The following is a 22,950-nucleotide window of genomic DNA, read 5'->3' as shown; positions in this document are numbered from 1 at the left end:
ATACCACAAGAAAATTGATTAAATTATCCAACTCTGATCTGTATTAAGCATGGACTTTCATGATGATAAATTACTCACTTTAGGAGACAAGCTTACCAATCGCTCACGGGGAGTCCCATGATTCTCTGTGAGTAAAATGATTTTCACGAAAGGTCATGAGAGTACAGATCATGAGTCAAATATTTCAGAATTTTATATTTTGGAATTTTCCAAAAGTACATGATGAATAAGGTAGCACAATTCTACTGTGATTCTTGAGATAATTATCTCCTTTGAGGCTAGTCGGGCTTTTGCCTTGCTCATTAAGGAGTTTTTTCTCAATTGGCACAGTATAGCTGCGATCCCCTACTCACCACGTAAGTGAGAGACTAGCAATTTTTGTATTATCAAAATTTTATTTTGCTCTGAAAATACACAGTAACCAGGGTACCACAATTCTACCGTGATTTTCGAGATAATTATCTCCCTTGAGGCTAGTCAGGTTTTACACCTTGCTCATGAGGAGTTTTTTCTCGATTGGCACAATATAGCTGCAATCCCCTACCCATCATGTAAGTCAGAGATTAATTTTTTACGAAGCCAAAATTTTACGTAAGTTTAATTTTTTAACAAAATTAAATTATTTTGACTCGGACTTGTATTTCTAAGAATTATGAATCGAATAGTATTTTAGAATTTTTTCGTGCCCCTATTCGCAATTTATGCACGAAAGAGTGTTTGAAAAAATTCATTTTATGTACATGAAAAATATACTACATTATTTTAACATAGTGTTAGTAAGCCTTATGTACTGAGACTTTTCTCACTAAAGTATGAGCTATCTATCTACGAGACTTCGAGGCAAAAAGCGCAATTTTTAGTGGGGTATAGGAATTTAAAAAAAAATCAAAATGAAAAAAAAATCAAAAAAAAATCAAAAATTTTAGAAGGTTATAATTTCGATTAATTCGAAACGTAATTTTTAGCTTGAATTATGCTCGTTTTTTCGAGCTTTTTGGATTCAAGAAAGTTCAAAAATTAATTTTTTGGTAAATTTAAATTTTTACTTTATGAGTTTTCGAAGATACGTGGCATGTATGATTTTTTCTAGAGAGGTTCATCCACGTCAGGCGCCAGACTAAGTGATTAGTCAATTTTGACATGCAACATACCTTGGAAAATCATGTTTTTTTTTTTTTTTTAAGAAAAAAATTCTGTCAAAGAGTCTAGAATTTTTGACATTGAATATTTTGGAATTATGGTTTTTTCACTCGAATTGTGTTCTTTAGGAGAACCATTTGGAATTCGAGTTTGACAAAATTTAAAAAAAATTGAAAAGTTTGACGATTTTGAAAATTTTGAATTTTTAAGGGTGGGTTTTTTAGTAAGTCGGACTGAAAATTTTGCAATTTTCATGAGAATTACGCGGAAGTTAGGCGCCAATATGATATAGTGAGAATAAGAGTGAATGAGATAGATAGATTTTATCAGAATTTCTACCTACGTACTGAAGTTTAGAAATATTCCCTAAGGTAGTGAATATTTGCCTCGCCAGGTTAGCTCAATATATCGGAGAGGTCTCAGTCATACTACTCACTTTTCACAGAAATAATTTCCAATCACCAATCAAAAGCATACATACAAGATAATATGATTTATTGTTGCTCGGAAACATGATTAAAGATACATATTCTATCGGTTAATCGAGTATAAAATGATTTTACTACCTTAGACTCGAGTTGGCATATTATGTAATAATTAATATTCGTTAATAGATAATGAGGGTGGTAATTGCTTACCCATTGAAACTGTACACATTTCCTAGAAAATGTGTTATTAATGCAGGTGACTTTCTCACCAGGTTCACAAACTGTCCATATTTCCTGCCTCTTCGGTATGTCCCTAATACTAGACATGGTCGGCAGGGGTTGGTTGTTTTTACTGAGGGTGCTTTTCCAGACGAGAAGTATGTTCCGATGGCCGGCAGGATGGGAAACATACCCAATAGAGAACGTGAAGAATTACGATCGATAATTTTAATCACGAAGCGAAATAATATTAACCACTATAGAAGTGGGCGAGATCGGAGGAAATAGGAGATGAGTGTCCTTGTAGAGGGAACTCATCCGCTTCTAACTTACATAAATACACTTTGAGACCAAGAACCGGCTCGCGCGTTCGCCGAATACGAGATCTAATTAAATTCAAATCATGTTAGATGTAACTACTCGGTAGTCTTGCGACCACCGAGTAGGAGATGCAGCTTAATTGGGAATGCAACTTGCCCGAAAATACAACAACTGCAACTAGTTCGGCTCGTGGCTGTGTTGCTCAATTTATAGTCGTAGGTGCATCGTTCGATGCGCGGCTATTGATGACATTGAATTGTCATCAAAATGTATTAGAAGAAGTTCTCACATTACCAGACTTGCGCAGTCTTTGGGAGTTGTTATTTTAATCCTCGCTACGGCGATGTTTCTTATACTCATCACTACGGCGATGCTTTTATTAATCATCCCTTACGTGATGAAGGCATATTTCCTCATATCAAGGTAAACGATTTTTCAATTTTTTTTTCATTTTTAAAACAATTTTAAAATGAAATCAATTCAGCGATTTAAAGCATTTTTTTTTCATTTTATTTTGAAAGACTGAAAATTGTATCCTATAATAGATAAGTATTCAAAAAATCTTACAGTTTTCAATTATGTAATGTTCAACTTGATATAATGGCAGCAATGCTGCCGCATGTATCTCAAATATAGAAAAAAAAAAGATTTCTACTCGTATTTTAACGCTGAATTCAAAGATTTTGAGAAATTTTCATCAATTTTCAAGCTATTTTAGAAGATGTGTTCTTTTTCACACGGATTTTCGCAGATTTAAAATTCACAAAAATCTGCTCGAGTAGTAGCTTTTGAAAATGGATTTTGGATTTTACTTCGAAAAAGAAGGCTTGAGGTTTTGAAAAATTGGCGAATGTAATTTCAAAAGTGTTGAAAAAAAAGAGTTTGAAAAACGTCCAAAATCCAGATTCTCGAAAATTTGCAAAAATCCGTGTTGTAAAAAGAACACATTCTACCCTACATATAATTATTGTAAAAATTTGACAAAATTCAGAAAATTTTCATCATTTTGTCAACCAAGGTGTTCAACAAACAGAGCATACAAAAGCAGAACTTTTGAAAAGAATTTTTTTCAAATGTTAGATACAATTTTGAGGAGGTGGGAAAAAGAACTCAAAATAATTTATTCGTTTTCTAAGAAAAGTAAAAAAAAAAAATGTTGGATTGAAAAAATTGCAAAAAGCAAGGGTTTTAGAAGGAAGTGTTTTTATTGGGGGAAGAGGAGGGAAAGAAAATAGGGAGGAGAGATAAGAGGGTCAAAATTGATTCAAGTCAGAATTTTTCAATTTTCAAATAAACCTAGAAAAAGTGAAAGAGAAAAAATTGAATATTTTAAGTATGAGAAAATGAAAAAAAAAAACAGTTAAAATTTAATGAAAAATTGAAAAAAATCAAGATTTTTTGCAATTTTGATGAAAAACAGGACTTTTTTTCTAGCAATTTTAGCAAAAATCATGGATTTTTGAAACAAATTTAGCGTTTGGCAGAGAAGCACTTATTTGGAAATTTCGAAAAAAAAGGTTTTTTTTGACAACTTTGGTGATAAGTAGAACTTTTTGACAACTTGTCAAAATCCAAAGTTATTTTGAGAACTTTGTTAAAACATCGAGTAGGTATAAATTTTTTTCCCCATTTCAACAAAAAAAGCACTTTTAACAGGGAATTTTTGAAGTTTCAAATAGGGAAAAAATGAGTGGAGAACTAGATGCAAAATTCTTTCAAGTGTACATTTCCACATTTTCAAGGAAATCTAAAAAAAAAAAAAAAAACAGTGAAAGAAAAAAATGAATAAAATTTCAAATTCGATTTAAAAAATGGATAAATGGGAAACTTTCACTCATTTTTTTACAACTTTAACCAACTTTTGAAAAAAAAACAAAACAAAATTCTTTACATTTTTTGGAAAAAATTACGACTTTTTGATAATTTTGCCAAAAAACCTAATCCCAATAAGTCTCATTTTTGCAATTTCGGTAAAAAAAATAGGACCTTTAACACAAAATTCTTGAAATATTTTCCTTGGAAAGAAGAAGAGAGAGGTGCAAGAGTCGAAATTCATTGAAATCAAAATTTTTTTCATTTTCAAAGAAAACAAGAAAAAATTGTAGAAAAAACAAAATTAAAGAAACGAATAAAATACTATTTCAAATTTGACTCAAAATAAGATGAATGATGGACTTTTTTTGCAATTTTTCCGCAAAAAAAATAATAATAATTAATTTTCCAGAATTTGGACAAATTAGCAACATTTGGCAAAAAAAAAATTATATTGCAATTTTAGTGAAAAATCAGGGCTTTTCGTTCGTAATTTTGGCAAGAAGTAGGATATTGGAATCATTTTTGCAACGAACCAATTTTTTTTTTGAAATTTTGAAAAAAAAGAGGTAGGACTTCCAGCACGAAATGTTTTTAAATGTTTAAAAAAAGTGGAGGAGGAGGAGGAGGGGGAAGGGGGGGAGTAAGCGTCAAAAATCATTCGAGCCAAGATTTTCTTCTTTTGACAAAAAGAATTACGAAAAATAGGGAGGGGGGAGAATTGAAATTCTAAACAAAATTAGGTAAATGAAAATTTTGAAAATCTTATTGAAAAGTTTGGAAAAGAGCAGAAAATCTACAATTTACCCACAAAATAGGACTTCTGGCAATTTTGGTATAAAAGTAGAATTTTTTTTTTGGAAATTTCGGCAAAAGGCATAATTTTTTGGAAATTTTGCTAAAAAGTAGAATTTTATTGCAAGATTTATTTGAAAAAAACTGACAATTTTGGTAAGAACTCAGAACCTTTTTTTTGGAAATTTCGGCAAAAGGCATAATTTTTTGGAAATGTTGCCAGAAAATCAGGATTTTATCGCAAGATTGATTTTAAAAAAACTGGCAACTCTGGTAAGAAATCAGAACCTTCTTTTTAAAAATTTCGACAAAAGGCATCATTTTTGGAAATTTTTCCAAAAAAGTAAGATTTTATCGCAAGATTGATTTTTTAAAAAATGGCAATTTTGGTAAGAAATCAGAACCTTTTTTTGGAAGTTTTGGCAAAAAGTGTGATTTTTTGGAAATATGAATTGCCAAAAAAACAGGATTTTATCGCAAGATTGACCAAAAAAAAAACCGTCTTCCAAGACTTTTTTTTTTGTAAATTTTCACAATAAAAGCAGCATAGCAGGATACATCACCAAAAAATAGAATAAGAAAGGGGAAAACAGATGAGAATAAGTATTGAGCACTCTATAAGCTTTTTTTAAAAAAAAAAATCGACATTTTTTGTTTTTCCATACCTTTTCTTACTTACAAATGTACTTAAGAGACATTTAAAAATTATTTCCTCAGAATAAATCTCGTATTTACGCTTTGACTCTCTTGATTCAACATCTAAGCATTAATTCTTCGGCAACGCACAATAATTAGGTCAATATGGGGGGGGGGAGAAAGTGGTGCGTTTACAGACGAATACTTGATCATCTCATCGTCAGTCGACTTGAGTAGTCTCAAATTTTTCTCTCGTTTCGTAATCGCTATTTCGTGAAAGTTGACAGATTCAAAAATTTCTATACTACATTTCAGTAAAATTTTCAGTATTTTAGTCGTTCAATTTAACTGTTCATCCACCATTCGCCATACCAATAAAGAATTCCTTCATGTACTAGCAAGAGCAACGCCAACAATACATATTTTCAATTTCATTTTAACGTATTAATGATAAAAGCATCAATGAATTGCACGTCGAATCTGACTCATTCGCTTATCTGCATACTTTTCGATCTTCATTCTTTAACGAAATACATATACTGAAACCCCCTCCTTCGCAGTCTCATCATACTATCATTCGACGATAACGCATAATCTAATCACAACAAATGTACATAATTAATATTTATACTCGTACATTTATACTCACACTTCCTTCAACATCGAAGATGAAAATAATATGAACCCGACCCAATCGGTTAATGAAAAGCGATAACGATAACATTGTAACAAGTTAGATAAACTGTTGAATCATACGCCGCCGGGGTTAAATTAAAAATATTCGCAACTGATAAGCGCTTAGGCTACTAGCAAATTAAATTTAGCGCATTTAATCTAATCATTTACATACCACCTACTTCTAATACGTAGCATAATTACATAATACGTAGACTAATGTACATACATAGAGCAAAAATAAATATGAAATTTACTCACCAATTAACTTTCGCTGACTTGGTCAACAACACGGAACCGAATATCTCTCCGAATAAAAGGGCTGCGCATCAATTTAAATATTCCTGAAGTTGACGGAACCGTACGGACACTTGACCGTTTTGATGAACCTCCACTTGCCACCACATAAGCACGATCTAATCCATCTATTTTCCCACGATCTGATCGCTACGCTTTTGCCCACGTTGACAATCTGCGTCTTGCCTTGGCACCGGTTACATTGTTTAACTTTATGAGGATTACTATCGCCCAAATACACGTGTCTGATTATATCCGAGTTTTGACACACATTCGAGGTACCATCTAAAGTAAATGTATCCATTTCGTAAGTAATCGTATCAGGTTCCAGGCCAAATGTAAACTGAAGTGGTAACGATTGGCGATGAAAGGCTGGTGAAGCCACGTCGCAAATTTCAGTCGGTGTAGAAGCTATGGTTGGAATATGGACTTGATTCTGGAGTAGGTAGCATTCTTCGATGAAGGTTTCATCCAGCTCGTTATTCTGATTACATTGGATTAAACGAGAGATTAGTCTGAACAGCGTAGAGAGCCCGTCGAAGTTACCGACATTCCGAACGAAAACAGGCAAACAGGATGTTCGTAGAAAGCCCCAAAATCGTACGATTACTAGCACCTCTCTGAGAATATTTAAAGCGTGGTTATCGGTGACGATATCGTAACCAGAGGAGGTTCTATGGTGTTCTGGAATACGAGCGAGGATATTCAGAGCTAAATGAGCTACCCATTGGATGAGCTGTTGCATTGACTGGATATTACTCGGTTCGATTGTGAATTCTTTCGGATCGATGTTTACGATAATGGTGTTCATGTCGATGATGGAGGATTCGGATAAAACAGCTGATAAGCTTTCACCCGGAGCTTTATCGGAATTGGTGAGCTCGTTGGGTCGTAGGAGTGATTTGAAAGCTACCGAAATCGAATGCAGAGTTAGCAGGAAGACGAGATCGTGATGTTTTTGTGATGTTTTACTGGAGAGTCGGTATAGGAAGGCTTTCATGCTGAGATAGCCTCCGTATTCGAGCTGCTGAACGGCAGGAGACTGTTTGTTGAACGAATCGCTGAAAGCTTCGCAGACTTTCTCGAGTATGTGTTGTTTGAGTGAGATGGCCACGTCCCAGAAATCGTAGCCGGAGATGAGGCAATATTCGAGTTGAGTTACCGCGTACGAGACAGCTGACTGGATATTGTGGTCTGATACGTGTTGAATTTGAAGAACGTAGAAATTACCGACGTTATCGAGCACTACGACTACGTTACCCATCATCGAAGTATCTGCGTCGGCGATACATAAATTATTGAATACTTTTCTAGCGTCTTTGGTATCCCAATAGTAATCGAAGTTATAAGACATTTCGTCCTTCAATGATCTGGAGAATATTTTAACTCTGTTATTCTTGAAAGCTAGAATAATATTGCAAGGTGCTCCGGGTATACAGGTTAGTGAGCTTTTCGGCGTACTGATCGATGCAATCGGACTCTCGGTCGATATACTCGCTTTACAATCCCAACTGAGCGGTTTAGCTGGATCATTGGTGATCATGGATTCGCAGAACATCTGATTCGATTGATCTTTCTCAGCTAGAACGTCGTAAACTTGTATCGTGCTCGTAGTACCGTTTGTAGCAGCGATTATTAAACTCGTAGGGCTATCTTTGGTGACGAATTTCAAATGCGATATGGTCCAATTCCGAGTACTCGTTTCTATCTTCGACGTATCCAGGAAAAATCCGGGCAGAGGTTGACAAGTCATCGAGTACGTTTTCTTATTCGTGTACTTGATACATATTTCGTAACATTTGATTGGCATTTTCAAGCTACCGCAGCTCGTAGCGACGATCAAAGTGCCATGTTTACTATAAGCGATATCCAGTACCGAGATTTTATACCTGATCGGAGATATACTATCGGTTAATGTGACTAGAGGAGTAGCTGCGTCTCCTATTATCAAACAAGCTACGACTAATCCAGTCGAAGTAACCACTAGACACCCGTCTAGAGCTGATCCGCCCAGTAACTTGACCGTAGGCATGTATCTCGCGTTACAAAACTTTTCGAAATAATGCTCGCTATTCTTTTTCTCAGGATTTGGATTAAGGACGATTTTACGACCGGTGTGGAAGAAAATACCTCCAATCATATTCTCTCCGAGTAAATTTACACTTCCTAAGCAGCTCCAATCGTTGAAAATGTAATCTCGATACGACCATATGGTAATGGTACCGGAATCATCGCCGATTAGTAAATTCTCGCCGCACAGATCCCATTCTAGTAACGTGACCATGTTCTGTTGTGATGTGATTTTGTGGAAATTCCAGGGCATGTTTAGATCAGCTACGTAGACTCGTGAACCGAGGCTCAAATCAGACGGATCGTTCAGTTCGTATTTGGTGACCCATGCGATGATATTCGATTGAGAGATTCGTATTAGACCTTTGACTTCTTCGTCTACGTCCATGAAGTCGTTGTAGAATTGAGCTTTACCGACGTGTTTACGAGATATGGCGTATAACAGGTCCATGGTGGAAGATGGTGACGATGCAGATTGGAGATGAAGAGTGTTTATGTGGGCAGTAGCGAGCGGACGAGGTTGTGGTGCATTTTACGTAGACCTGAAACATTGAAAAGGTGTTAGAATTGAATATTTCCAACGTAATACGTACGTAAGAACTAAAAATAAGTGAGAAAATCTTTCCGCAGTGAATTTACAATCAAACGAGCTAATTTTTGGAACTGCGATTCTAACTTATCATTATCAGTAATCAATTTTTATCTCGTATCACCAATTATATGAACTTTGGTCGTGTTTTCCGGCGACCTGAATTCAAGAAAGTGAGAGCCATGGAGAGCATGAATGCAGTTGAAGAATGATGTAGATTTATTATTCTTCGTTCTCGATTGAAATTCAAATAACGAACGTAAATTAATATACAAACTAATGAATAAATTCCATTACTTGATACAAAAAGCTGGAACTTTCAGGGAAGAAGAACCGGTGATTATTCAACGAATTTTGCCACAATTGAAGATCACAGAACACCGAATCATCGATTGTTTACCGCACTATGTTCGAAATATCCGATAAATACCGAAATAGAGCATAATTAATGCATAATTACTCTTTAATTAATTAATTAACGAGACGCGAAAACCGAAAAATCGATTGCGAACGAAAAACTGATGTTTATCGAGATGTGTTGCAGGTTGCCGGATTCGGCGGTTTCACGGCGTTTGTTGTTTTTGGGCTTTGTGAAATGGCGATGGCAACATTTCGTGGAATGGCGGCCTGTGATTGGTCGTGACTTGTGAAAAGTAGGTGTAACAAATAGGTAAGAATTTAAGAAATTTATTATTTATTTTTTTAAAAAATAAAAATTCAAAAATCTTTCAAAAATTCAAAAATGTATGATATAAAATATATTGATATTGATTATTGAATGCTAAAAATATAAATTATTTAAGTATTTTTGATTTGAAACCGATCAAAAAAATTCGTAAAATTATTCATTGTGTAAAAAAATGGCACAAACTTGACTAAAGTCACTAAAATAGAAAATAAAATTTCTAAAAAATGAATGAGCTTAGTGTTGGCCTGAGAATATTCTCAATGCGCATAATCTGAGAATATTCGCGAATATTCGCGAATATTCTCAAACGCTTGGAGAATATTCTCTCAAAAAAATAAAAATCAGGACTTTTTTCAAAAAATTTGAAGATTTTTCTACAATTTTCCACAATTTACAAGTTTTACAACTACTTTTCTTTATAAATTTCCAATTTTCCTTAATAATTTGAAAGTTACCAAAACCTTTTCCCTATTATCTCTGAACTAAGCAATAATTTTCTAATTTTTTGAAAAGAATCTGCGGATTATGCGCAAGAATATGCGCATATTCTTGCGCATGCGCAAGCAAAAAAAGAATATTCGCGAATTTGCCCAACACTAAATGAGCTAGCTGGATTAAAATTTTGCAATTTTTTATAGAATTTAAGAAATTTTGCTATTTTTACATGAAGAAATGCGGAAATGGCGCGACCGCCCGACCGGTAAATAATTCCATCGACACCTTTGACCAATTTGAACGTTGAAGTTGTCAAAGGTTTTCGTTGAAGTATTTATTTCATATTCATTCACCATAGAAATTAGAATAGATCGTAATTTTTCTCCTGTCAACTTGTATGTACGTAATTTCGTGTTTATTCCACGAATTCAGCGACAATCTTTAGTAAGGAAATCCCCAAGAATGCTGCATGCTGCATGAAGACAAACAACTCACCTGGTCAACTAGACGTTAAAGTGCACTAGTTTTTTTTTCCGGTGCAAAAACTCGGAAGTCATCGGGTACAGTCGGAAATACTTCGTTCGACTTGTTCTATTTCTCTAGTGTGATAACTGATATGATAACTCTGTAACTCTGTTCTGCTTTATAAAGGTGAAAATATAAAATACCATTATGAACTACGTAATATGATTACTTGATTACTTATTCAGCATGCATTTTCCATAATATTAATCGTTATATAGATCATTTATCATCATTTCAAGGTGGTTTTTTAATAAAGTTAAGCCTGATAGTGTTGATACATATCATTCATCAACTGAACATACTCCACAAAACATATGTACGCAAATTTGGAATATATGAGTTGAAAAACAATTGTCAAAAGCTCGGAAATACGTAATAATCTACCTAATTCAACTTGTTTACTGTTTTTTCATATTTTCTTTCTATGTTCGCGGTGATTTTGTCAATAATCTTCGCCTCTGTACGTAGTGACCGTGGTTTTTCAATCAACATCAACTATCAAGTAAGTTCATATGAACATCATTAGTATTAGGCTTTAGTTTTGGAAAAAGAAACCGAAAAATACTTGACATCAAAAATTTGAATTTGAATAACCAGTGTCGGGGAAGATTATCTGACGAATTGACGATCAAATGATAAATACAAGTTGAACGAAGTACCGCCGACAATACCCGACGGCTTCCGAGTTTTTGCACCGGAAAAAAAAACTAGTGCACTTTAACGTCTAGTACCTGGTCAGTGGTTCAGTGGTCACCGGTAAAGAGAAAAACTGATTGTGAGTCGATCAAATTGTTCAATATGGTATTGAAAACAGTGCGGTACCTACTTGTTGCTAGTTCGACGCTTCGTAGAAGTAAATACCTATGCCCAATTATGAAGTTTTTTTTATCGTTATTTGAAGCGAAAAAATAAGCTCTCGCATATTTGTATTCATTTTTATGCAATAAGATTTCTTAGTCAAGTCATACGTTTACGATGTAACAATAGCTTCCATATTTGTGATTGATTCGCGTTGTATTACGAACCAGTTCCACAAACTATGGACCTTTTCCAATTAATCGGTGATCTTTTACATCTTTTGGCGGTGATTGCATTGCCCATAAAGATATGGACATCAAAAAACGTCGCAGGTGAATTTTGTTTCCATTTTTTATGAGTTGATTTGAATAGGCACGTTATATAAAAAGAAATTTTACTTTTAGTATTTCATTTTTTTTTTTGTCAACTGCTTTAGGTGTATCTGGCGTAACGCAGATATTTTATTCGCTCGTCTTCACTACTAGATACCTAGATTTGTTCTTTTTTTCCTTCATCTCAGTTGATGATACTGATATCGCAATGAAAATCACGTTCATTTCAACAGCCTACTTGACTGTTTATCTCATATATGTGAAGTTTAAAGATAGAGATTCGCAAAGTTGTAAAGAAGATTCCTCCTGGTAAAGAGAAATTCAATATATAGGTACTGTTTTATATCATAATGATGTAAACGTGCCAGTTTTACAATTAAATTAATTTATTTGATTTCAGGATAATGTTTTGGACAATTATATGCATTGCTGTGATATTCTCCTTAATTAATCATCATTATAATAGAAATCAGTTAATTTTAGAGGTAAGAATAATTTTTAATAAACTTTTAGCCCAGTTTTATTCTCTAATTCACGAAGGAACGCTGTTTTATGTTATCAATCAATGATAAATCATGTATCCTAAAATGTAGGTAACTATTTTCTTGTTTTAGATACCTTGGGCATTCAGCATATATCTCGAGGCAATGGCCATAATACCTCAATTAGTCATGGTATTCAAGATTAAAAATAAATCAGGCGAAATTCAAAATTTTATATTTTACTACATTTTTTTGATGAGCTTCTATGGAGAATTTCATGTACTGCACTGGATGTACAGATATATTTACGAAAGGCATTACGATCGTATTGCTATTTTAGGTGGCGTTGCCCAGGTTTCCATTTATATTGCATTTCCTTGCTACATTATTTTGAGTAAATTGCCATTTTGTGGATCGGAAGAAAAAGTAGTCGATGTAAAAATTTGAGATAGAGAAATTATATGTAGAATAGAGATATGTATTCATAGTATAAAAAATTCAAAGGTTCAAATACAAGCGAAGGTAGACAGGCCCGTAGCCAGAATCTGACTGTAGCTGGGGCCAAGGAAATATCAGCTGGGGCAGCACTTTTTGAGGCTCAAACATCTATGAAACATACCCCCTTTAACCCCCCCCCCCTCCACCATCTGTTTTTTAAAAACAAATGAACAGAATGAGTGTGTATATTTCAGAAAAAGATTATACATATGTACATAATGCATAATGCTGGGGTTGAGTCTAATTCAGCTGTAATCGGCGCGATTTACTGCGAAACTCTTGTAATAATTTTTTGGCTGTGACACTGTTTCTGTTAAAATTTTTTCATGAGGTAAAATAGTCAAATTTGACTCGCGTCCAAACAACATTAAAAAAATATATCATTCAAATTTTTAAAGAAATGTCAAGACAAAAAACGCTCTTTTCACCTGAAAAAACTTTACTTCTCAAAACAAACTTTTGCCCTCGCTCAGGGCTTGTACTTGGTCACTTTTTAAGAAACTAAGTTACTAAATTGGGTTACTTTTTCAATAGGTAGCTTTGGGTTTCCAAATTATTATTTTTTTTTAAATTTCAAAAATTCAATTTTTGCATTCATCTTGATGAGAAAAAAATGCTAGTAATATCCATAAGTGAATAATTTGAGAAAGTTGACCTACTTATACATACACTTTTATCGCCAAAAATAGCTCAAAATTTCACCTTTTGTCAACATTTCTAAAAATATCCTCGTTTCTTGCCAAAAACTGTTACTTTTTGGCAAAAAAAATTCAAGAAATATCCATTTCTCTTTCTAAAAATTACCTAAAAATTCCGCTTTTTTGCTTTAAAAAAATGTCAATGACCAAAATTTCTCCCATTTTCAAACGAAGGTTGCGAAAAAAATAATCATTTTTTTGGCCTATTGCCAAAAATTTGTGATTTTTCCTCAAAAATAGTGAATCTTGCTTTGCTTAAAATTGTCAAAATTCTCGGTTTTTCGCAAAAAATTATAAAAATTTTCATTTTTTCCTAAAAATTTGTCCATAAGTCTTCCCTATTGCTGAAAATTTTAGCTTTTTCATAGTGTAAAAGTTTTAATTTTTTATGTAAAATTGCCATAAATTGCACAAAGTGAAAATCTCACTTTTCGAAAAAAATTGCAAAAAGATGTACTGGATTTCTTATCCTCACAAATTACTAATTTTTACTCAAATTATCAAATTTTTGATTTAAAATTTAGTATCGAGCGAGCCATCGAGCTATCAAATGCAATTCATGCCAGTGTGGCCATTTTATAAATGTAAAAATAATTTTACGTTGTTGAGTTTATGCACTTTCTGATTTTTTCTTTCTGATTTTGCTGGTCGGGGCAAACGTGTTTTTTTTTGGATTTTGCTAACTGGGGCAAACAGCCTTTCTAGCCGGGGCATTGCCCCGGCTGACCCTACGCTGGCTACGGGCCTGAAGGTAGATTATATTTCAATTTTGCTGCAATATTAAGGGCTAGGTACTTATTTAATTTAGGTAATTATTGTACAACTTTGTTTTGAAATTTAAAATATTTTTTGTTTCACTAATATACTTACCAACCTTGCTTGACTTTTTTTTTTTTTTTTTTTTGAGACTGTCTAATGTAATTTTATTTAGTAATTGACAACACCTCATAGTAACGCCTACCTACATATGATATTTTTTCTGAGTGAAGTTCGCCATCCTCATCCACTCAGCAGACACTCTTACGGAGTCTTGTATATTGCTTTGGTTTCAATCTTCAGAGGCCATAAAAAGTCGTATCGACGTCGATACGTACCTCACAAAAATCTTCATTTTTTCAGGTTGACGTTACCGTCGTTACGGACTCAAGTTTTGAGATAACTGAAAAAGTAAAACTACAATCTTATAGGAAATTTAATTTCCATCAAAAAAGGTACTTATCAATTTTTGCCAATCTTCAATAGAAAGGGAGGTAGATACATATTTAAGAAAATAAAATTCCAAAAATTCTAAAATGAAAAATAAGGTGAATTTCCTTTTTTTTTTTCATTTTTCAAGCTTGTCTGTCTCCTTCAGTTTTAACGATGAATTCTTCAAACGTGCAAAGGATTTTTTCGTGGAGAATTAAATTTCCTACAAAAAAAGGTCTTTTGCTCGTTTGAGGTAGGTACATATTTTCAAAATTGAAGGAACTAAACTAATTTAAATAATTTTTTTAACAAAAAAAAAAAAAAAAAAAAAAAAAGGAAAAAACATTTGTATTTTTTCTTCTCTTTCACTGGAAATTCAGATTCTTTCAATTTCCAGTAACCTCAACATTTGAGCCAACAACGTCAATTTGAAAAAAAGATACCCGTTTTTGTGAGGTGATGCTAAATGCCTGCCAATGCTTTCTCTGTGTACTCTATACGCTCCTTCAAGTTGAATAACCAGAATACCTATATTTATTCGAAAGTCGATACTCGAATCGAACAAAAGTAGGTACCTACTCATAATCAAAAAATCAAAATCAGAAACATATTTTTTCATTTTTGAAGTACAAAAAAACACTGCACTGTACCTAATACCTACTCGTATAGACAAGGTGCAGTGTCTATAACTGTACCTCAGCAGCCTTAGTAAGACAACCTAGCTTCTGTGTTTATTACTTTGTCAACGCTTTGTGGAAGCCGAATTATTGATAAAAAATTGATAAGAGAGCTGCTTAATACACTTATGCAATAATAATTGAAATTTCTCAGAAAACAGAACAGTGTTACTGAAGAATGTTTTATGTACATTACATGAAATATATTATTTACTGCTAGCAAAATTCACGTTACTTCATTGTTTGGTGTTTCCATGATTGATCTTAATAATTCGAATTAAAATTCGTATAATGAACAATTTTAGAATAGCAGGCGATATCATTCATTTGATAGCAGTGACTGCATTACCAATAAAAATATGGGCATCAAATAATACTGCAGGTAAACACTTTGCTGCAATTTTCTGTTATTCATGTACCTACCTACTACCACATATGTACCTATTTGATAAAAAAAAAAAGAGTAGAATATGTACTTAGGTATCTACCTAGCTATACCTAACTAATAAGTGTTTGATATCTTTCTGCAGGTGTTTCCGGTAAAACTCAAATCCTCTACGCTCTAGTCTGCACCTCAAGATACCTCGACTTATTCCTTAATTACATTTTCATCAGCCCATATCATACCATATTGAAGATGCTATTCATTTCAGCGGCCTACTTGACTGTTTACCTTATTTATGACAAGTTTAAGGATACCTACAGTTACAATGAGGATTCTTTCAAGTATGTAGGCCTATAAGCCCCAGTTTGTATGTACAAAAAGCATTGACATGGAATAGTATTAATTTACATGTTGAATATTCCTTACATACCTACCTAGTACCTACCTATAGTATTTGATCACATTAGTTTTTTGAGATTTTTAATTTTTAGATTAGTACTCGTACTTACATCAAGAAATTCTTCTGTTTGGTTTCAGGATCGGTTATTTACTTTCTGCGGCTGCTGCTTTAGCTGTAACATTCAATTATGGTTGGTCTGGTGGAGTGATCGCTTACCAAGAAGTTCTCAAACGTGGATTCAATTTCATAGAAGTAAGCTTGCTTGGGTGTTGAAATATGCCATAGTTTCATGAGAAAGTTGAAAAATATCGCTTTCAAAACAGCTTTTCAAAGTTTCAAAAATTCGCCGACGAAGGAAAGGTCCAAAAATGAACTTGAGAATTTGAAATTCTAGTTACGGGGGTTTTAAAACTTGCTATTTTGATCTAGTGTGGTTTCATTCAAATCTGAGACGAAGAGTTCAGAAGGTTCCCTCGTATAAGACCTTGTGAGAGGGCGGATTGCCCCCACTGCCAAAGGTAGTGCATATGTTATGAACCCCTTATATTGAAAATATTGGTAACGTCTGAAATACTTTAGAAATAGGCTAAGTACATATTCAGTTGCGATGTACTCGCGCATATAGGGCTGCACACCCTTCTTATTAAAGGGTTCGCGGCGCCTTTGACATTTATAGCCCAAGATAGGGATTTTGGATATAAATAAGGAAAGTCACATAAATTCTACCTACAATTTATGTGTAAGTAAATGTACTTAGCAAGTGCGTGATTGGTCCACCACTTTGGGGGTGGGAGATTGAGCATTTTACGCTGCCTTTATAATACTGATATTCGCTCCAAGAAATTACTTGCTTTTTGTTCGATATTTGCGATAGTCGTTCTTAAAGTCAGTGTTAACAAAATAATACCATGGACGAGCCCCCATTTAGGGGAGGCCATGGTATGGTTCTTTTTCGATTAACACCATCTCGCGCATGGTTAATATTACTTAATAATAGTAGATTAATCGATCTTCCATCGATTAATAACAAGTGTACCTGTTTGGTGATTGAGGAATGCACCCGGGCATATCCTCATTACGCAAAGTGATACAAGTGCCTCTTTTAGTTAAGTTCCATCGACGCCATTAAGTATTAGGTTGGCTTTAGAAGAGATGGAAAACGCGTACAGTTCAAGTAAGTGGTGCTTGCACCTACTTCGTTTATTATTAAGCCTTTTTTCCCATAGAAGTGCAGACCAAGATGTCAAGCTCTATGGTGACCAAAATCATGTGCTTTTCGCGTAAACATTTTACCCGATGTGCAAAAACGTCAACACAATGTGTCTGCTGTGTCCGCGGATTTGTGACTGCTTGTGTCTGTTTATTCCGGTTTTTTCAGACACATTGTGTCCGTTTTTTTGTGTTTCTCCTAATGCAAACGTGTATAGGCAAAATACGTATTCCACCACAGTAGTTCTCATCATGTAGCCTAACAAAAGAAAATATTCTTTTGTGTGTGTGGGACAACAACAATAAGATGAATTCCATACCAAAACCTAGCCTGTAGCCTGTACTGCAATGTGTTTCGGAGGGTTGTTGCTCAGAAATGTATAGTGACAGAGCCGGTTTTCTCTGCGTCTCCACTTTCTCTTGGATGTTTACTTGGTTCAGTTGCTGCTGGTCTTCTCTACCCCGCGCGTGTATGGGATGTTTCACAACTTCAATTATAGGAGTACACCACTGTTGAAGGTTTAGAAATAGGTATCAAATTGTGCATATATGCCAATCGAGCCTCATTAAAGTAGATAATTTTTTTTCATCAATTTTGACCAATTTATTCCCCAAAACATATGAATGTGTAGCGAATAATTTTTCAAATTTATTGATGCGTGTTTGAGCAGTGTGTGATGGGTTTATGAAGATGAACTATTTTTTTGAAAAAAAATAAAATAAAATTATGGGTTATCTGACAAAATCAAAATTATAGTGTGCTGAACACCAGTGGCGTGTAGGGGGCCAGGTTTTTAGACACAGAAAAAAACGAAATTTTAGGTAATTTTTCAAAAATCCTTCAAAATGAACAATTATGTCATTGGGAAAAGGCAATATTACTGCTTGAGCGAAGTGAGAGCAAAACTTTATGAAAACATTGGTTCCAAAATTGAAAAAACGATCATTTGCATGTTTTATTTTACATTTTTTCATCAGAGCGCAATTTAGTACCTAACTCTGTTCATGAAAAAACTAAAAATTTGCACTTTTCAAATGGTTTGAATACAAAGAGTAAGTATTTCAGGAATTTTCTTTTTAATTTTAGAATTTTGACAATTTTTGAGATAAGTGTCTTGAATAGCCCAAGTGAAGTGAGCGAGGGAAAAAGTTTTGAAGAATTTGTGATTCGGGAAGTAAACATCAATTTTAATTTTAAAAAATCTATTTTTCTGATCTCCACAATTTTCAAATTCTATTATACCTACTCGTAAGTTTCTTCAATTTGTAACTCTGAAGATGATGGTGATGGAACAACGCCAATTTTAATCTAAGAATTCGGTTTTTCTGATCTTGATATTTTTTAAATTTTGGATTTTTGAAATTTTAAGCGTGAAGAAGAAAATGAAATTGATCCGAGCAAAGCGAGGGCAAAAGCTTTTGAAAATTTGTTATTTTTTATGTGAAAAGCCAGTGTTCCACCAGTGACAATTTAAAAAGTATGAATAAAAATACTTTTCAACTTTCAAGCACAATTTGAAAAATTGAAAAGAACAATTTAGCCCAAGCAAAGCGAGGGCCAAAGCTCGAGGCTAAAGTAATATAGATCAGATCTATATTACTTTACTCGAGGCCTAAAAAACATAATTAAGAATTTTTAGGGTAGATCGATGATTTTGTTGGCAAATTGACTATTTTGCCGACTAATTTTGAATATTAACAGTTTAGGTGGTAAGCCTATACTCCCCTCTTTGAATTCTCCTCCCCCCGGCTATTTCACTTTATTAATAACACGAAAAAAATGTGCAACTTATACATTCGTACCATGTAGCATGGTACGAGACTACGAGTATAGGCAACCATTTCATCAGCAGGCGGTCACATTGTGAACGTTTTACCCGTTTTACAGTCACATAGTGTCTGCTTTTCACTACACAATGCGTATTGTTTTGAAAACAGACACAAAATGTCCGTTTTACTGGATTTGTATACCGTTGTGTCCGATTTTTACGGACACGCTTGCACATCGGGTATTTATGTGATTATTCTCGTGTATATATTATCATGTGTGTATTTTCGCCTATCCTATTTGTTGTGTCTGATAGGGTAAAATCTTGTAATTAGGATTATTGTCTCATTTATAATGACCCACATCTCGTAAATATGTGAAGGTCATTCTCTTGTTTAAATTCATCCGGTTGCTTACTCTCTGTCAAAATTATTAACTTATGGAGTATTCGATGAATTTATGTAAAAAAGTGTAAATACATGTCGTAAGTAAATCAGATTCGTATTTATTACATGTGTTTCTTTAAATGATGTATAGGGCAGATTAGCTAAACTACCGCCCGTCTGAGCTATCTAGGTATTGGCAAATATTCCCCGCCTAAGGAATATTTCTAAATTTAACCCCCGTTGGTATTGGTTCCCCCCTATATCACGTTAGGTAGTCAATCTAGTTTCCCCTATATCAACCTTTTTTGCTCTTCACATTTTCCGCTCACGCCCGAATTTCCTCCGCTCGGCCCTATATAGCCATAGAAGGTATAAGAGGTTCATAAAACTTGACCAGTAACGATTCATTTTTATTTCAGATAGCTTGGGCATTCAGCGAATACCTCGAAGCAGTAGCCATCCTGCCTCAGCTTCTCATAATCTATCGAAATAAAACCAGTGAAACCAAAAGCCACGTTTTTTACTATGTTTACGTAATGGGTCTTTATAGAGCCTTATACGTTATGAATTGGATTTATATGCATCATATTTGTGATTGCATTTGTTTAGATGTGATTTCATATTCAGCTGGTGTTGTACAGTTGACAATTTATGTTATGTTTGCCTTCATTTATGTTACGGGTCAGTCACTGTACAGCAACATTATCGAACCTTCTATGAGGGAGAGTATTAAAAAAGATGAAGTAGCCGGGTATCTTTCAACCAAGCTGAAGCTGGTATCATTTTTTTGTAAATGATTGTTGAACTTTTTCTGGATAGGTGGTAACTATTTTCAACAAGTTCGTCAGAGTTGAAAATTCAACCTGAAGCTTCTAATACGCAACATTCGATCAATTATTGATTTTGATTTTTGAAAAATGAGATTTGAAATTTACCTAATGAAATACATTGTTATTTACTCGTATGTTTTCTTATACTGTTACCTAAACTTTCGTAATTTCTACCAAAACTTTATTGTCCAGTAATTTAAGGCAAGTACATACTACAATTACTTACATAAATTTAATTTGATAATAATTGATAATATAATTACCTACCTAAGAATTTGTTTTATACAGATTTTTTTTCTTCTAAAAATACATATACCTATTTATTACTTGACTGTCTTATTTTTAATTTTAATAATATGTCCAATTTTTCTTTCACAACATCGAATTTGCGATATCCATAATTAGAGCGGGAAAATAATGTAAAAAAACGAGTGCGAAAAGGAAAAAATTGGCACATCAATTTTTTTTTCGGGAATGTGTTCAGATGAACCCCCTGAAATACCAAAAAAAAAAACAACCCTCCTACCCCTGGAGCTATAATTTTTTTAGGGGGCTAAAACCGGTTGCGATTCACGTTTTTTGCGTTTTACTCCGTAAATACAAAGTTTACGATAAAAACTACCATGACAAAAAATGTTCCCCTTCAAATTCTCGATAATTTGATACTACTCTCGATACCCATCCCTCAAGGGGGGTGCCTAAAAAGAGGGATGGAAAGATTAGGTGTTTCAAAAAAATGTAAGTCCAGTAAATATAATCAAAATTACCACCTAATATTATTCGTTTTCGCTCAATTTTTTTTTACAAAGTCTACACACCCAACTACTAATCAAACCACCATTGATTGGTCTTCAACCCTCCCCGGGGGTTGGTGGGGGGTGCTTGATTTTTCAAGTAACACACAACTGAATCATGTATTCGAAAAACGAATCTGGACGTGCGATATATCGAAGAGTATGTTTTCGAGGTCGCTGAATACGAATATGAACTTATTGAAAAATCGCAAAAAGTCGAGTGATATATCGAAAACGCTGGAGGCTCCAGAATGGCTGGAAATGGCGTAAATCGCCCTCGTGGGGTTAGTTCATCGCGCAAATTTCAAAAACTTTCACGCAAATGGGAAATTCTTGATTTTTGGATAGGTATTTTTATTTTGAAAAACAGTCAATTTTGAATTTTTTGAACGTTCGCCAAATATCGAGAATTCGAGATATGAAGTTGGGCAGCTGATCGGTAGTTATTAGGCAATCTAAAAAAGAAAGTCAAGCTAAGTAGGTACATATAATTGATAAAACAATAAAATGAAAATTTTTTCAAAACAAAGTTGGACTTTTGTACAATAATTGAATAAGTAGGTAGGTAGGTATTATTGCCCAAGATATTGCTGCAAAATTGAAATATTTTTAATCAAATGACTTGGAAATCAGATAAGTAATTCATCCTACGCTATAGTATCAGAATCTTTGAAAATGATTTTTTAAATAGGTATGTATGTACTATGAATACTTACCTCTATAATTTTTCTATCTCAAATATTTACATCGACAACTTTTTCTTCTGATCTACAAAATGGCAATTCACTAAAAATAGTCCTTTCGCAATAATATCTGTACGTCCAGTGCAGTGCATAAAAATATCCATAGAAGCTCATCAAAAAAATGTAGTAAAATATGAAATTTCGAATTTTGCCTGATTTATTTTTAATCTTGAATACCATGACTGATTGAGGTATTATGGCCATTGCCTCGAGATATATGCTGAATGCCCAAGGTATCTAAAACAAGAAAATAGTTACCTACTTTTTTGGATAGGTTAATCATTCAGCATTGATTGATAACATAAAAAATGTTCCTTCATGAATATTATATTTAGAGAATAAAACTAGGCTAAAAGCTTATTAAAAATTATTCTTACCTCTGAAATTAACTGATTTCCATTATAATAGTGATCAGTTAAGGAGAATATCACAGCAATGCATATAATTGTCCAAAACGTTATCCTGAAATCAAATAAATTATTTTAATTGTAAAACAGGCACGTTTACATCATTATGCTATAAAACAGTACCTATATAAAAGTATAAGATTGAATTTCTCTTTACCAGGAGGAATCTTCTTTACGACTTTGCGAATCTTTAAACTTCACATATATGAGATAAACTGTCAAGTAGGCTGTTGAAATGAACGTGATTTTCATTGCGATATCATAAACTGAGATGTAGGAGATATCATAAACTGAGATGTAGGAAAAAAAGAACAAATCTACTAGGTATCTAGTAGTGAAGACGAGGCAATGAAATATTTGCGTTACGCCAGATACACCTAAAGCAGGTAACAAAAAATCAAATACTAAAAGTAAAATTTCTTTTATACTTACCTTATAACGTGCCTAGCTATTCAAATCAACTCATAAAAAATGGAAACAAAATTCACCTGCGACGTTTTTTGATGTCCATATCTTTATGGGCAATACAATTTCACCGCCAAAAGATGTAAAAGATCACCTATTAATTGGAAAATGTCCATAGTTTGGAATTGGTTCGTAATACAGTCACACATATAAAAGCTATTGTTACATCGTAAACGTATGATCGACTTGGCTAAGAAATCTTATTGCATGAAAATAAGTACAAATATGCGAGAGCTTATTTTTCGCTTCAAATATCGATA

General features: G+C 33.7%; 3 protein-coding genes and 1 long non-coding RNA gene across 7 annotated transcripts in view; 2 read left to right on the top strand and 2 right to left on the bottom strand.

Annotated features, from left to right (window-relative positions):
- LOC135837665 (mediator of RNA polymerase II transcription subunit 16-like) overlaps positions 1–9,514 on the bottom strand; it is a 32,036-nt gene extending 22,522 nt beyond the window's left edge. The window contains exons 1-2 of the mRNA XM_065353018.1: positions 9,280–9,514; positions 6,288–8,935 (exon numbers count right to left, since the gene is read on the bottom strand). Of these exons, the coding sequence (XP_065209090.1) occupies positions 6,361–8,844 (2,484 nt within the window). The 5' untranslated portion in view covers positions 8,845–8,935; positions 9,280–9,514 and the 3' untranslated portion in view covers positions 6,288–6,360. The remainder of the gene's footprint in view (positions 1–6,287; positions 8,936–9,279) is intronic.
- A 1,078-nt stretch (positions 9,515–10,592) lies between these two features.
- LOC135837656 (ER lumen protein-retaining receptor 2-like) lies at positions 10,593–14,321 on the top strand. The gene is made up of 4 exons (XM_065353009.1): positions 10,593–11,760; positions 11,865–12,069; positions 12,161–12,245; positions 12,375–14,321. Exons 1-4 carry the CDS (start codon positions 11,670–11,672, stop codon positions 12,687–12,689), a joined length of 696 nt encoding a protein of 231 aa, XP_065209081.1. The 5' UTR covers positions 10,593–11,669; the 3' UTR covers positions 12,690–14,321.
- A 563-nt stretch (positions 14,322–14,884) lies between these two features.
- LOC135837655 (ER lumen protein-retaining receptor 2-like) lies at positions 14,885–20,527 on the top strand. Its single transcript, XM_065353008.1, has 4 exons — positions 14,885–15,685; positions 15,834–16,029; positions 16,226–16,340; positions 19,871–20,527. The coding sequence occupies exons 1-4, from the start codon at positions 15,595–15,597 to the stop codon at positions 20,246–20,248; spliced, it is 780 nt and encodes a 259-aa protein (XP_065209080.1). The 5' UTR covers positions 14,885–15,594; the 3' UTR covers positions 20,249–20,527.
- A 68-nt stretch (positions 20,528–20,595) lies between these two features.
- LOC135837657 (uncharacterized) lies at positions 20,596–22,950 on the bottom strand. 4 transcript variants are annotated; one of them, XR_010557231.1, is made up of 5 exons: positions 22,714–22,949; positions 22,383–22,602; positions 22,196–22,280; positions 21,792–22,055; positions 20,596–21,665 (listed from the first exon to the last, which is right to left on the bottom strand). It is a non-coding gene; the product is annotated as an uncharacterized LOC135837657 (long non-coding RNA). The 4 variants fall into 4 exon arrangements; XR_010557232.1 differs by having other exon boundaries at positions 20,596–21,530; XR_010557233.1 differs by having other exon boundaries at positions 20,596–22,055; positions 22,383–22,629; positions 22,714–22,950.

The sequence above is a fragment of the Planococcus citri genome, chromosome 2 (assembly GCF_950023065.1).
Source record: "Planococcus citri chromosome 2, ihPlaCitr1.1, whole genome shotgun sequence".
Taxonomy (NCBI): Eukaryota; Metazoa; Arthropoda; class Insecta; order Hemiptera; family Pseudococcidae; genus Planococcus; species Planococcus citri.
Note: the sequence above shows the minus strand (reverse complement) of the source record. Positions and strands in the feature narration are given on the sequence as shown.